The following is a 13,701-nucleotide window of genomic DNA, read 5'->3' on the forward strand; positions in this document are numbered from 1 at the left end:
TCCTGAAGGAGTTGTTTTCATTGTGTGTATAGAAAATGGCATTCTCAGAGGCCTGTATCTTACTGGGTTGAACAGGTATTTAGAGAAATTCTTGAGAGGCCTTTCATCCTCAGGTCAAATTTTAAATTTTAATTTCCTCAGCCTTTTGAAAGGCATGGGGATTTTATAACATATGGAGGAAGACTTTTTTTATTTGCTAAAACAATAGTCATTTTCCTTTTAAACTTTTGGGGAGAAGACTTTCAAACAGAGTAGCCTTCTTTCAAATGTTAAGTTCCTAATGTGAAAGTTTTAAGCTATTTACAAATGAAAGCAGGCGTTAAGTCAAAATGCTTGTCAGCCTTTGGTATCACAATTGCCTTTTGTTGTACTGCTGTTAAATTACTATTATAATACTGTGCTTCTTATTTACATAATTTAATCCAAAGATTTTGAAATGGCTCAATTAAATTTAATAATTTTTCTTCTCCTTTAACATGCTTGGAAGTGCTATTTATGCTATACAAAAATCAGAGATTTCTTTAAGCCCTACCAAAAGATGCAGTAATAAAGGTATGATTGAGTGAGTGAGTGTTTGCTTTTAACTCAGATTTGCCTAGAAAAAAGGAAATGAGCCTAAGCCTAAAGATCTGGATGAATATTGACATGCTTTGAGGCAGAAAGGATGGTAATAACTGGAAATTCCCTGCCCTTCACAAGTGAGTATATTGGAAATGGATAACGGGACAAGCCAGAAAAGAACCTTTCTTTATTGAGAATCCTGCTATTGATACTTCCTCTCTTCCTGCTGCACTGGTCTTTTTTTCCCTTTCATATATAAGGCTTTATATTTGTCACCTCCATAACACTCCTAGCTTAGCTTTTAGTCCTTCTACAACAAAGCAAAAACAAATAGTGTATTTTTTTAAATTAAATATTAAGAATATGCTGAAGCTGTTCAGAGAGACGCTTGTGTTCCTTGTGTCTAAGCAAACATCAGCTTAGATTAAAGGACAGCAAATGGGACTTCACCACCTTCATGTAGTAAGCAGCAATTCTAACAGGCCTTTATTTCTGAACAGCAGAAAAAGAGAAAACATGTATTCTTCGTCAGAATACAGATGCAATCATGAATAACTGATTTTTTTTTTTCTTTTTGCTCACCTTTTTAGGTGAAACGTGGAATCCGTTAAAATTACACTACCAGTTACGAAACGTGCGTGAACGATTAGCTAAAAACCTAGTGGAAAAAGGTGTATTGACGACAGAGAAACAGAACTTCCTTCTTTTTGACATGACTACTCATCCCCTCACCAACAACAATATAAAACAGCGCCTCATCAAGAAAGTTCAAGAAGCAGTTCTTGACAAATGGGTGAATGACCCTCACCGCATGGACAAACGCTTGCTGGCTCTCATTTACTTAGCCCATGCTTCAGATGTCCTTGAGAACGCTTTTGCCCCTCTTTTGGATGAGCAGTATGATTTAGCCACAAAAAGAGTGCGGCAACTTCTGGATTTAGACCCTGAAGGTGAAGGTGCGAAGACCAATACTAATGAGGTCCTGTGGGCTGTTGTAGCAGCTTTCACAAAATAACTGCGATCAGACTGAAGTGTTCTTCTCTCCTCTTTCATGTAAACCAGTTGTTTCTCTTCTCTTGACTTTCATGTTTTCTGTAATTTGTACCTTCTCATATGATGAATTGGCTCTTGTTTCATGGGAATGATGGGTGGTGTATTCCCTCTTTCTTTGTGTATCTGTATACAGGATTCTGCTGGTACAAGAGACCTTCCTTTTTTAAAAAGGGTTTACTGCCATATTGGCATTTCACTTCTGGTTAAATTCAAGTTACCTAAAATTCTTAATAGAACATCCTCCCCTCTCCTCCCCCCCAACTTTTTGGTTACTGGAATGGTTTAACATAGAAAGTGCCTCAAGGAGGAAATGGGCATGCTCTGTTGGCTCAACCCAGTCTTGGGTTGCTATAGGTGTGTACATGCATCAGCATTTTGCAGTATAGTTCATACAAAAGTAAAAGAAAAAAAGGCCTTTGAGATCACCAAAGTTAATATTAAAGTCTCTGTTAGGACATTTTTATACATAGACATTGGTTCAATGTGCATAACAAAATTATTTTAAAATGGGAATATTCATTAAGCAGTTCCATACATAAGTCATGTAAAATGCCCCATAAATTGTATTCCTCATATACATCTCTTGTGTACTTACATTTTTGTCATAACTATGCTGAGTCATGCTGTAGAAAGGTCCAGCTGTTTCACAGAGCAGTTTTGGGATGGAATACATTCCATTATAATCTGTATATAGTTTGAATTGTATATTAACAACTCCCATCTTAGTATTTTGCAAGATTTAATTAGTTGTACACCTGGTGCCCCTTACTTGCTCTCAGCCATTGCCAGTTGGTGGAAAGATGGGCCTCTTATAAAGAGCATGTGTGTGAACTCTGTTCCCAATGTCTGTGAAGTTTACCATCCAGGTACTTTCAGTCTATGTGTCACCTTTTATAATCTTTATTATATGGAAGGAGACCACTTTCTATCATTGTTTATATTTTTTTCTGTATGGAAGAGGCTTGTGACCAGTACAATTCTTGAGTGCGTTTTTTAATTTTGTTTGTACGCGAGTTAATGTTTGTCTCTTAAATGTCATATTCTACTTAACACTTAAAAAAAAAAAAAATCAAATGTCAGTCCTAGCAGGTGTTGCATGTAAATTGTTAGCAAGTAATGACTACAGTTCAGATGATTAAAATTTCTGTAACGGGAAGCTCTACTATATTTTAATTTTTATATACAATTATGCTGATTAGCACATTATTGTAAAAAAATATAAACTTTGGCTTTTTAAAATTTATTGCCTCTTTACCACTGCTTGGTATTATCTCCCATTGTTTCACAGTGTAAATATTATGCATTGAACAAATTAAACCCTGATTTCTATATATATTATTTTTTTTCTCATAACAGTGCAAACTTATAGTGGGGGTTACAGGTGTTTAGACACTTTTTGGTTAACATTCAGAGCAAAAATACTAGATGGTGTATAACAATAGAGTTATAATTTAAGGGATCCCTAATCTGTATACTAGCTTTTTACCTACAGTAAATAAACTATGATCTTGAAAGTGCCTGAAATAGACCAAGCATTTCATTTTGTATTTTATGTTGCTAATTAGACTTCTTATTTCTTAGTTGATATGTCTTATTAGAAGAGGTAGCTTTTATGATGTGAATCAAGTGTTGATCAAGTTATTGCTAGTGTCAGTGTCTCCTGCCTCGCAGATTTGACTTATTGGTTTAAGTGTATCTAAGGCCAGTTGAGCATGCAGTTTTACCTTTCATTGTTAAATCTTTCCCCTTGATAGCACAATTTTATTTTTCTCTTTAACTGGGCCCTCCCTTTCTGCACTGACAGTTTAGGTTTAGATATATAGATTGCTGTCTTTAAAAAATCAGTTAAATAAATAGATCCTAAGTGACCCCATTGTATCTGCAACTTGTAGTGAATTAAAAAAAAAATAGCCCCAGACATTAAATGCCACTTTGTTCTTGCAGCTCTTAAATAAGTCATGCTGATATGTTTCAAACTTGGAATGAATTATTTTGGTCAGTGTGACTGAAATAAGACTTGTAATTAGTACATAGCTTTGTTTTGGCTGGGGTTTTTTTTCTTTTTTTAATTATTTGAAAGACGCTGTTTAAATTTTGTTGGGGCATGAACCTAAACTATACTTCTGTCAAACTTGTTTCAGATTTGAGATGAAAATAAAGTTTACTCTTGCAGGGTTTTGCACTTGCCAGGATATACACTTTTTTTTTGTACTAGATAGCACCTATGGCCACGACCAGACAAGCGCAGATGTGTGGTGTGTGGCACCACAGACATGTCTGCAGTGCAGTGTCTGCAGGCATTCTTCACACTGCTGCTTTGCAGCACTGGGGGTGTATTTTGACCATGGGAGATCCCAGGGTCAAAAAAACCGCACACCAAAAAAAAAAAAAAGAAGAAAAAGCAGGATGGTGCATGTAGCTGCAGCGTGCACTATCCAAAACCAGAGCCTGGCTGGCCAGAGCTACACTTCTGCTTCTGACCAGGCTCCCAGGTGCAAGAGTGCTGTGCCTGCAGCTCCCCAAGGCCCCCAAGAAAACACTGACCTAGAAATAAACATACATGTAGAAACTGTTGTAGGTTTTAGCACAAATACTCCATAAACACACTTTTAAGTAGCACTTCTATGCTTGCTTGTATATAATACAAACTATGCATGACATTAGCCCAAAGCCACAAAAGGCTTATAATTTACCATTGGCCTGGGACCCAGCAGACAACAGTGTTTCAAGCCATGGTGACCCCACAACTCAGCATTGCTCAGTATGTGGATGTACTCCAGATACACTCCACAAATGTGCTAATTAGCCCCCACTCATGACTGGAACCAAGTGTTCTCATTACAAGTCCTGGATGTTCCAAAACTTTATATGCAGATGAGGCTCTGCAGCCTGACCCAGCTCTATCTCATAGAGGATGGGCCCACACTAATCTTATGTGACAATTTGGGAGAGGGGGTAACAGAGGGATTCTGCATAAGCTGTTTGGGTCCCTGCTCATTGATATTTGCCCAACATTTAAGGCTGGTTCAAAAACAGGACTCACTGGTTATGGGGAAGAAAGGTGCTGCTCAGCTGTGGGAATGAAGAAGTAGAAATGTATTCAATGCAGTGGCTCACCATGACTTGAAAACATCAGTACTGACGGGGACTGAGTGCAATGGGCACTCCCATATATCTTATTCAAGAGGACCCTAGATACTTATTCTTTAAAACAAACTTTTTGATTAGGTATGTGAAAAAATTAAGTGTAGACAATATGCTTGACTAGATGTGGTCCTCTTATCAGCTTCAATTTCTTGATATTTAATATTGTGTCCCATGTGCAGAGTTTGACTCCTGTCCTTCATAGAGGTGTACATCAAAATTACAGTATACCAACACATGTCATTAGTCCAAAGTTTGTACCATGGCTGGGGATGGTTATTAAATACTTCCAGGTGCAAGTGGCACAAATTAAGCTCGTAATATAGAATGGTGACTTGAGTATTTGTCTCTCCCACAAAAAAATATAATAACTGATTTGTTCTCTGTGAAATGGACTGAATCTGTAACTAACAAAGAACCTCTTTTCACCTCAAATGATAAACTTGTGCTTCATCTGAATGGATTTTTCTACATGAAGTTTTTCATCAACCCACTGAATTTCTGGTATTTTTCCTAAGGTCCCTGTCTGTGCTGAGTTAGGAGCAAATTTAAGGATCTCTATTAAAACTCATTTTCAAATTAACTGTTTTTAAAAATAATTTGACCAGTTAAATCCATCCCACTGTTAGGTCATTTTAGCCTAGGTTCATATCTGGTATGTTCAAGCCCAGTTTTTTGGTTGTTTTTTTTTCCAAAAGTACTGCTCTATATTCAACCATTTAAGTGTGGCAGTTTGATTTAGGAAATTGGATCTTTCAAAACTCTCAGCAATTTAGAAGTAAAAGACTTTTTAGGCTTTCTCCTGTGTCTTTAGGAGGTGGCTTTTCTGAGTAGGTGGATGTTAATTGGATGGGAAAGACAGGCTGGGTTTGGAGGACTCTTCTGTACTACATGTATTGATCTCTGCTTAAGAACCAGAGGTATGATCCTCTGCTTTAGGTTGTTGTCCCCTGTTCTCTGTCTAAGAAGCTTGTGGGTGAATGGTTGTGTTTGAAGAAGAGATTGAGGAGAACAGAGGTCTTCCTGGTCCAGAGTCTGGAGAAGAAAGACCTGAGGGAATGGAGCAGGTGAGCAAGAAGAAAAGCCAGCTTTTGGATGGGTAGGCAGAGAAAAACACTCTTTTGAAAAAAGAAAGGAAGTAGTGATGAGTGGCATACAGCAGTGGTTTTCAACCTCTTTTCATTTGTGGACCCATAAAAAAAATTGAATGGAGGTGCCAGACTCCTTTGAATTGTAAATGTGGGTATTCACATGCTTTTGATTGATCATAATAATTTTTGTGGACCACTTAAACATAGTCTGTGGACTCCCAGTGGTCTGCAGGCCTCAGGATGAAAACCCCCTGTCTAGAGAAAGAATGATTAGGCACTTTTCTCTCTTGCCCCTCTCTTTCTGTGCCTTCATATAATGCAATATAGTTCTTTTTTTTTTCTCCTCTGACTTGCACTCCTGGGTTCTTGCCTCTCTACCCATGTTTTAGATTATTTTTCCACTTTCATGTGGATGCATAGTCCTAATGCTGCCTCCCAGTCATAGCTTTCTTCCTCCTCTGATACCAAAGGTATTCCTTCTTTCAACTTTTCTCTTGTTCACCCTTGATTGATTTTTTTTTTTTTAATTTAATTTAATTTAATTTTTTTAACTGTCTGGCTTGGGCTTGCACCTACCCCTGGCTTTGTTTTTTCTCTTGATTATCTCTGAGATAATGCTTCAAGGAGTATTCCTCGCCTTCACATTTCTCTTTCAAAACCCCATTACCTTCCTGTGCCTTGATCTGCATGACCCGTTTTCTTCTAGGGATTCCTCATTTTTTTTTAACCTAAAAATATTGCACTTATTTATTGTAGAGTGACTTAAGGGGCTTATAGCTTATGGTTCCCACGTCTAAGTACTTTTTCATACTCTTTTTGTGTCTGTCCTCTTTACAATAGGTGAGCTCTGAGTCAGAGGTTATTAGTGTGGGCTATTGATATCAAGTGCTCTGGAAAAAAGGTATAATGCTGCGTCAGTATTTAATAACTGGCATGAGAGAGTAGCCCCTGTCTGGAATGATTACCTCCTCAGTGAAATTTATGAAGGACTATTATGCTTGAGTTGCAGCAATCACCAGTCTGACCCAGCTTCTAGATCTTACTTGCCTTCTGACCCAGATGGGTCTGAACAGATCTCTAATTGCAGCCTGGCTCTGACTTTTTGGCAGCCAAAGTTCTCTAGACTAGATGTTGGTGCTGCTCTTCCTGGTGGAAAGCATGGGAGCCCATAAACCTCTTGATAAGGACGTCTCAAGTTGAGGAGGAGGAGGCCTGCTTTGGGATCCACCTGTCGTCAGCCAGTGGAGGGAGATCTCAGGCGTAGGTTGTCTTCTCTAAACATGGGAATGGGAGGAAAGAGAATTATTTCTCTATTGGCAGAGGAAGGAGCTATGATTCCATGTGTTTTCCTTTTACCTTAAACCTGCCCACTAATATGGATGCAAATTTGTGTCGGCGCTTTCTGTTGTTTGTGACTTATTCATAAAAGTTTCAGGCTATAGACTGAAGTAACAACTGTATTGCTATCAAGTGATACCAGTATAAACGGTTGCAATGTAACTGCTACAACCTCAGGCTTCTGTAGTAACACAAGTATTGGCAAAGTAATTGTAACTTTAACCCTGTTTAAATCAGTTAGTTACAGCAGTTTAGCTAACCAGTATCACCAGATTGTGCAGATTTAACAGTTACATAGTAGCAGCTGTTTTGCTCTTGGGTCAATTCTCACCCCCTTTTAACCACTTTAATAGGGGAGGAAAGTTTGCCCTGAAAACACCATATAACACAGGTGATCAGTTCCCCTTTAGGCAAGAGTGTGCGTGTGCAAGCATCCATGCACTGGAATTTGTTTGAATAAAATGGGCAGGAGATAATTTTGAATAACAACTGATGGCTGCTTGTGGATACTTTGCAAACAGGAAATGGAGATATGTTCTTGTACTGCCAAGAGTTTGTCTGACATTAGGAGCTATCTATTTATGGCTTCTTTTCTGACAGCCTGTTCTAAATTTATTTATATTTTTGCTTGATATAAAACTTGGGTTTAAGTGAAATATATATAGAGTCACTTCTGCTGTCTTACCTATGACAGAGAGAGAATAGTGCATGTAGTACTTATATGGATACATTTAAAATTAGTCTCCTGCCCACATAGTTTTTGGGTTTTTTCCTTTGAGGGAAAAGGTATGGGCTCACTCTGGTTATATCAGCATATACAAGGTTTTGGGTCCCATTCCCCTCACCCCCACAAACACCCTGCCCTGCTGTAACTGCAGAATACAAAGACCTTCCAGTTAAGGACATACTTGGCTTGCGATCAGGAAAATGGCAGCACCGTAAGGGTTACAGATTTGTGAACAACAGAAAAGTCTGTGACGCTTGTTAACCAATGTCATCCACTTTTTCTGTGCAGCAGAGGAAAGAGACTGGCAGGAGTTGTCAAGTGGGCCTCATTATAGTTATAATTGTAGTGCATCTTTAGGAGAGGGTTGCTCGGGTGGAGACATATAAGAGCAGGTTAGTGACTATCCTGCTCTCAATGGTTTCTTCAGGTTATGTTCATCAACTGTATGAAAAAGCTAAAAAATGAGTGTTCACCTTTTGGGGTTATGGTAATTAATGGAATCAGTTCTGCCCTGCGTTCTTTGTTGTACTCTCAAATGAATCTGTGAACTCAGCTCAGCTCTCCAAATTTCTCTGTCTCTCAAAATTTGCAAATATGCCACTTGAAGATTTCAGGAGATGTACTGAGGTATTATGGCAGGGAAAATTGTGACAACTGTCAAGGCTAAGCCTTGTCAGGGCTGCCTCTGAAGCTACTCTCCCTGTAGCCTTGCAAAAAGCACTGAAAGCCCCACGTGACAATGTCTGCAAGGATAAGTGGCTTCCTGCATTCAGCTTATGCCGCATGGTCATAGATGAAGAGAGAGAGCAAGGATACTGCAGATTTTCCATTATCAAAGGAGACAGTCTATAGTAAATATATTCATGGCTTGGGCTGTTATTCCTAACAGCCCAGGTAACAGCTTAAGCTACGAACAACTTTCCAACTGTACAAGTTAAAGGAATAACAGAGAGGGGGGGGAAATGTTCTGCTCTTAGCTTGGGTGCATTAGAGCAGAGAAGGCCAGCAAAATGTTCTTTCTTGTCCTAAACACTCAGAATCATTGCAACTGCGGAAAAATGGTTTGGTTATTTCAACAAGTTGTTCCAGGGATTTCATTTGAAACTCAAAATGTTCAGTTACCAATTGCATTGATGGGCCAGCAGGGAAGCCATCAAAAAGGCAAGGGTGTGAAACATAATTTGTAAGAGAACATTCTTACCGTACTGACGAAGAGTACATAAAATGCACTAAGCAGCTCTCAGCCGAATGCTGAACCACAAACTGCTTGCCATATTTATGTGTCATGTGGGGTTTAACCACTTATGAAAGGAAGGCTCTAAATCCCATTACTGGGGTCTTGAGGTGTTTGGTTTTTTGATATTACTGTAAACTTTTGGAAGCCAGTGAGTTCTATTCCTGAAGTTCTCTGACTCTCTAGATTTAGTGGCTGCCTTGAAGAGAAGATCTTACTATGAACAATATTAGGCAAAGGAAGGGAAAGAATTTATCTTGTTGGGCAAATATGACCTTTCAGTACATTTCTAGGAAATACACTGGACTGCCAAATTTACATAGCATCTTTGCAAGTCTTTCAGAGGGTTTTACACATTTTTGCATCAATTGGCCTTCCATCACAATGGAAAGGGAAAATAAACTACTAATATATATATACCTAATTTTTAAGAATGAATGCATCCAGCACTGTATTATGCACTTTATTTTTTTGTAATGCTTCTCTTGACTAGGTGGTTAAGAGAATCCTCTCTCATTTGTCCTTTCTCATTTCTACTATACTCACCAATGTTATTCCTGAGCCCATCTCTTTTCTGTTCCATTTGGAACTACCTGGCTTTTTCTGGCTGCTTCTTATCTAAGGCCAGTAAGCAAGATGCAACATACATATATGACCTTCCTCTGGAGGAGAGCAAGGTTAGCATCACTTCAAAATTGAACAGTCAGTGCTTCTTAGAAATAACCAGCTTGCAATATTGCTCTGTAAATAGAAAGATTAGCAGAGATAATTTATATTTAAAAAAAAAAAGAATCTTAAAATCAAACTCAAGTGTAGTCTCAGTTTGATAAGTAGCTGTTTTCTACTAACAACTGTGGTCACAATATATGAGTATATGTATCTTATTTATGCAGTTAAAAATCATACAGTCATTTTGATTTGCTTGGGGATTAAAAATTGTGTCTCCCCCAGCTGTCCATTTTGGCTCTGAGTCAGTTTTTTGAAGCCGCCTTAATGAAGAGCAATAAAACCTTGAGAGAAAAGTAAAGTTTCAAGGCCAATTTTGTACAGAGTCATTGAGATACAGTTGCTACTAGGAGATGGGAGGCTCTTAAGAGTTGTGATGTGTATGCTGGGGTGTGGGGCTGGACTCAGTGAAGGTGGAAAGGAGAACTGGATAAGAAACGAAGGGTTGGAGTACCAGTGTTGAAACCCAAGGACCTGATTTTCAAAGATGCTGAACAGCTATATCGCCCACTGAAATCTGTAGGATCTACAAGGGACCAGTGCCTTTGAGAATCAACCTATCATTTCTTAGTATCTTTCCGTTTGGCTTTTTTGTATAGGGACAGCTTTAATTGTAGCATGTCACGACCATTTATAGGAAAATAGGACTGGAAGGGACTTCCAGTAGGCCATCAAGTCCAGTTGCCTACATTTGTGGGCATTTATTAACCAAAGGAAATCCCCAAAATCTTTACTTCAAATCCTTCCTATGACTATAAGGAACAAAACTCAAAGCACAAAAACACTAATTTATACACAAATTGCTCAGCCTGGTACCAAATGGTACCAGCCTGGAACATCATGGAATTGTGATCTCATCCCAAGCCATCTCCTCCTTGTCTTTTTTCCCTGCCCAGTATAGCCAGTATGCTATCTCCTTAGTTATTTGTTTTGATATTAAATTCAGTTTATATTATGTTACTCATCAATTTTCCATGGCTGGTACATTGACAGCACAAAACTGTCTCGTAGATCCTTTTGGGACAGACTGAGTGTTTCCATAGCTGGATAAGGCACAATTGGCATCATCAAGCCTAAAGGGGTTTCAGGAGACAATTTGATTTTTTGCAGTTGATACTACTACTTCCCAGCATTTAAAATATTTCACTTCTTTTCTATCAGTGGAAACTATGACTTAAGTTTGCAAATGTGGTGTGAGGTTTTTTTCTTGTCTCTCCCACTAGCAACACTTGATAGTAAATACTAGGGGTGTGCGAAGTGGGCCGTATTCAATTCGGATTCGGCCCAAATTGGGAACAGTGATTTGATGTGTTGATTCAGATCACTGTCTTCGATTTGATTCAGCCGAATCTGAATCTGAAGATTTGATGCTGATTTGGAGAATAGGTATAGCTTTAAACGTTTTTTTCTGTATACCTCAAGGTACCAGGCATGGCTCATGAATGCTGCAAAGCTGGGGCAGATGGAGCATCCCACAGGAGCATGGTGGGGGCCTCCCACGTGGTCGGCGGTGAACCTGGAAGTGGACCAGAAGTACTTTCCCCAGGTCCACTGGGAAGCACGTAGGGGGCACAATCGGCTGCAGAGGGACCCTGGGTTCCCCCCCAGACCTAGGAGGCACCAGTTGCTGAGCTGGGGGGGGGCCCTGTGCACTCCCCGGCAGACCCAGAAGTGGAACAGTTATGCTTCTGGTCCACTTTTGGGTCCACTACTGAGCATGCTGGGAAGCCACCCGTGCTTCTGTGGGATGCTCCATCTGCCCCAGCATTGCAGCGTTCATGGGCTGCCTGGTACCTCAAGGTACGTAGAAAAAACATTTAAAACTGTGTCTGTGTTCAAATTGCCGAATCTTTCCAAATCTCTCCGAATCAATTCGGAGGGTTCCAATTCAGAGAGATTAAAGGGCTTCCTGCTTTGATTCGGATTCAGCGATTCGGTCACTGAATTGGGCTGAATCTCAACCGAATCAAATCAGGGACCAAAGTGTGGCTTGTCACACAATGGCTTGTCGGTCACAAATGGATTCATCTGACTAGACCTCTTATGTGTACAGAATGACCCAGAGGATCGACAGTTGCCTACAGTACTTTAAGTTTGCCCACCTGCATTGAGATTAAGAAAAATGTCATTTACAGTACTTATTCAAATTCTTGTTTCAGGCTATCTGGAAACACAGGCAGATATTACTGCATTGATTTATATTTAATTCATTGTTTGAAGGTCATCTTCATCAACATAATGACTAGAAAAGCTTGTGTCAGAGCACAATTATGTGACATTTTAAAAGCTGTAATCCTGTAGCAACTAGTGATCGTTAATACAGCAGTATATTTTTCACGACCCACAGACAATTTGCTTTAAAACTGATCATAATTACAATTGGCCCATGTTTGGGGGTTTGCACTATCCGTGGCTGGTTTAAAGAGATATCTATTGTGTAAATTAGCAATTTTGAATTGAAACTCTTGCTCCACACGTGCTCCCTATTTGGAGGGAGACAACAATAGAAGGGATTTTAAAGAACACTTCAATAGAGCTCTCAAAACCAATAGTATATTTAGAGGCCTAAGATATCTATTGATGCAAATCTGCACAATATCTAGATCAGTTAATATGTTGATGGATACTCAGTACACAGTAACTGACTGAAATGTTGTGGCCTGTATTGCATAGGTCTGAGTGTTGATTATATGAACTTGTTGTATAGTGCGCTGGTCTGAACTTTGCATTATGAAATTTCTAATTTGCCTTATGAATTTTGTAATTCACAGGATGGATTTTACTCAAGTTTTTATAAAGGAGTGAAATGATATTTGGATGCATCTTGTGCTTCAGGCAGTTAAGAAAAGAATCTTGGCCTGTCACCTGCAGATCTGTGTTTTTCCCTAGATAACTGAGCTTTGGTTCATCAACTTTCATTCCTGAGCTATGAGATAGTAGAGTTCCCCCCATAAAGCAAAGAGAATACATGCAGCGTTCTCTCTGAGTCGGGGAGAGTCCTCCTGGTACCTCTAATCATCTGCAAAAAGACAACACACACTGAATATTAATGCCGATAGTCCAGCGTTTTCCGGTGCTTGTACATAAGAAAGCAGGTAGTAACTAAACCTCAAAACAAAATTTCATTCTCTGGATTAGAAAATTTCTGGCTTCAGTACATAAAAAATATAATTCTGCCCTGAGATTGTAAAGGTTCAGTTAAAATAGCTGTTAATGGAATGATGGACTTCAAGGCCAGAATGAAGCATCTAGTGCAATCTCCTTTCTTGCACTGGCCACAAGATTTGACCTACTTCCTCTTGTATTAATCACAATGATTTGTGCTTAGGTAAAATGCATCTTTGAGACAGTCACCCAGACTTGATTTGAAGACTTCAAGAGTTAAAGAATCTACCGTCTCTTGGTAATTTGTTCCAATGGTTAATTGCATCCCTATTAAAAATACATGCCTTGTTCCAATTTTCAATTTATCTGGGTTAACTTCCAGCCATTGGTTCTTGTTTTAGTGTTCTTCTCTAAACTGAAAAGCCACTTAATATTTTGTTCTGGTGTAGGTATTTACATACCATAATCAAGTCATCTCTTAATCTTTTTAATTAATTAGACTGAGCTCCCTGAAGGACTTGGCTACCAGGCTTACTAGTCATCCTGGCAAAATTACACAAGCATACTTATACCATTATAACCCCCAGGTAGATTTTCTGGAATAAAAATGGCTTTTCTGGCTTAGCTCAAGCCCCTTCCGAAGGGGCTGCAGTGTCAAAGCCCATAGCCCAAGGCTGCTACCTCTTTTTCCTGTATCTTTGGCATAAAGCAGGAGTCAGTGC

The 13,701-nt window shown here is 39.1% G+C and overlaps 1 protein-coding gene across 2 annotated transcripts in view; it reads left to right on the forward strand.

Moving 5' to 3' along the window:
• GOLPH3 (golgi phosphoprotein 3) overlaps positions 1 to 3,131 on the forward strand; it is a 58,129-nt gene extending 54,998 nt beyond the window's left edge. For both annotated transcript variants that reach the window (XM_059725247.1, XM_059725246.1), the window contains one exon: positions 1,152 to 3,131. In XM_059725247.1, coding sequence (XP_059581230.1) covers positions 1,152 to 1,576 — 425 coding nt within the window. In that variant the 3' untranslated portion in view covers positions 1,577 to 3,131. The remainder of the gene's footprint in view (positions 1 to 1,151) is intronic.
• Positions 3,132 to 13,701: the final 10,570 nt, after the last annotated feature.

This window comes from Alligator mississippiensis, chromosome 3, assembly GCF_030867095.1.
Source record: "Alligator mississippiensis isolate rAllMis1 chromosome 3, rAllMis1, whole genome shotgun sequence".
Lineage (NCBI taxonomy): Eukaryota > Metazoa > Chordata > Crocodylia > Alligatoridae > Alligator > Alligator mississippiensis.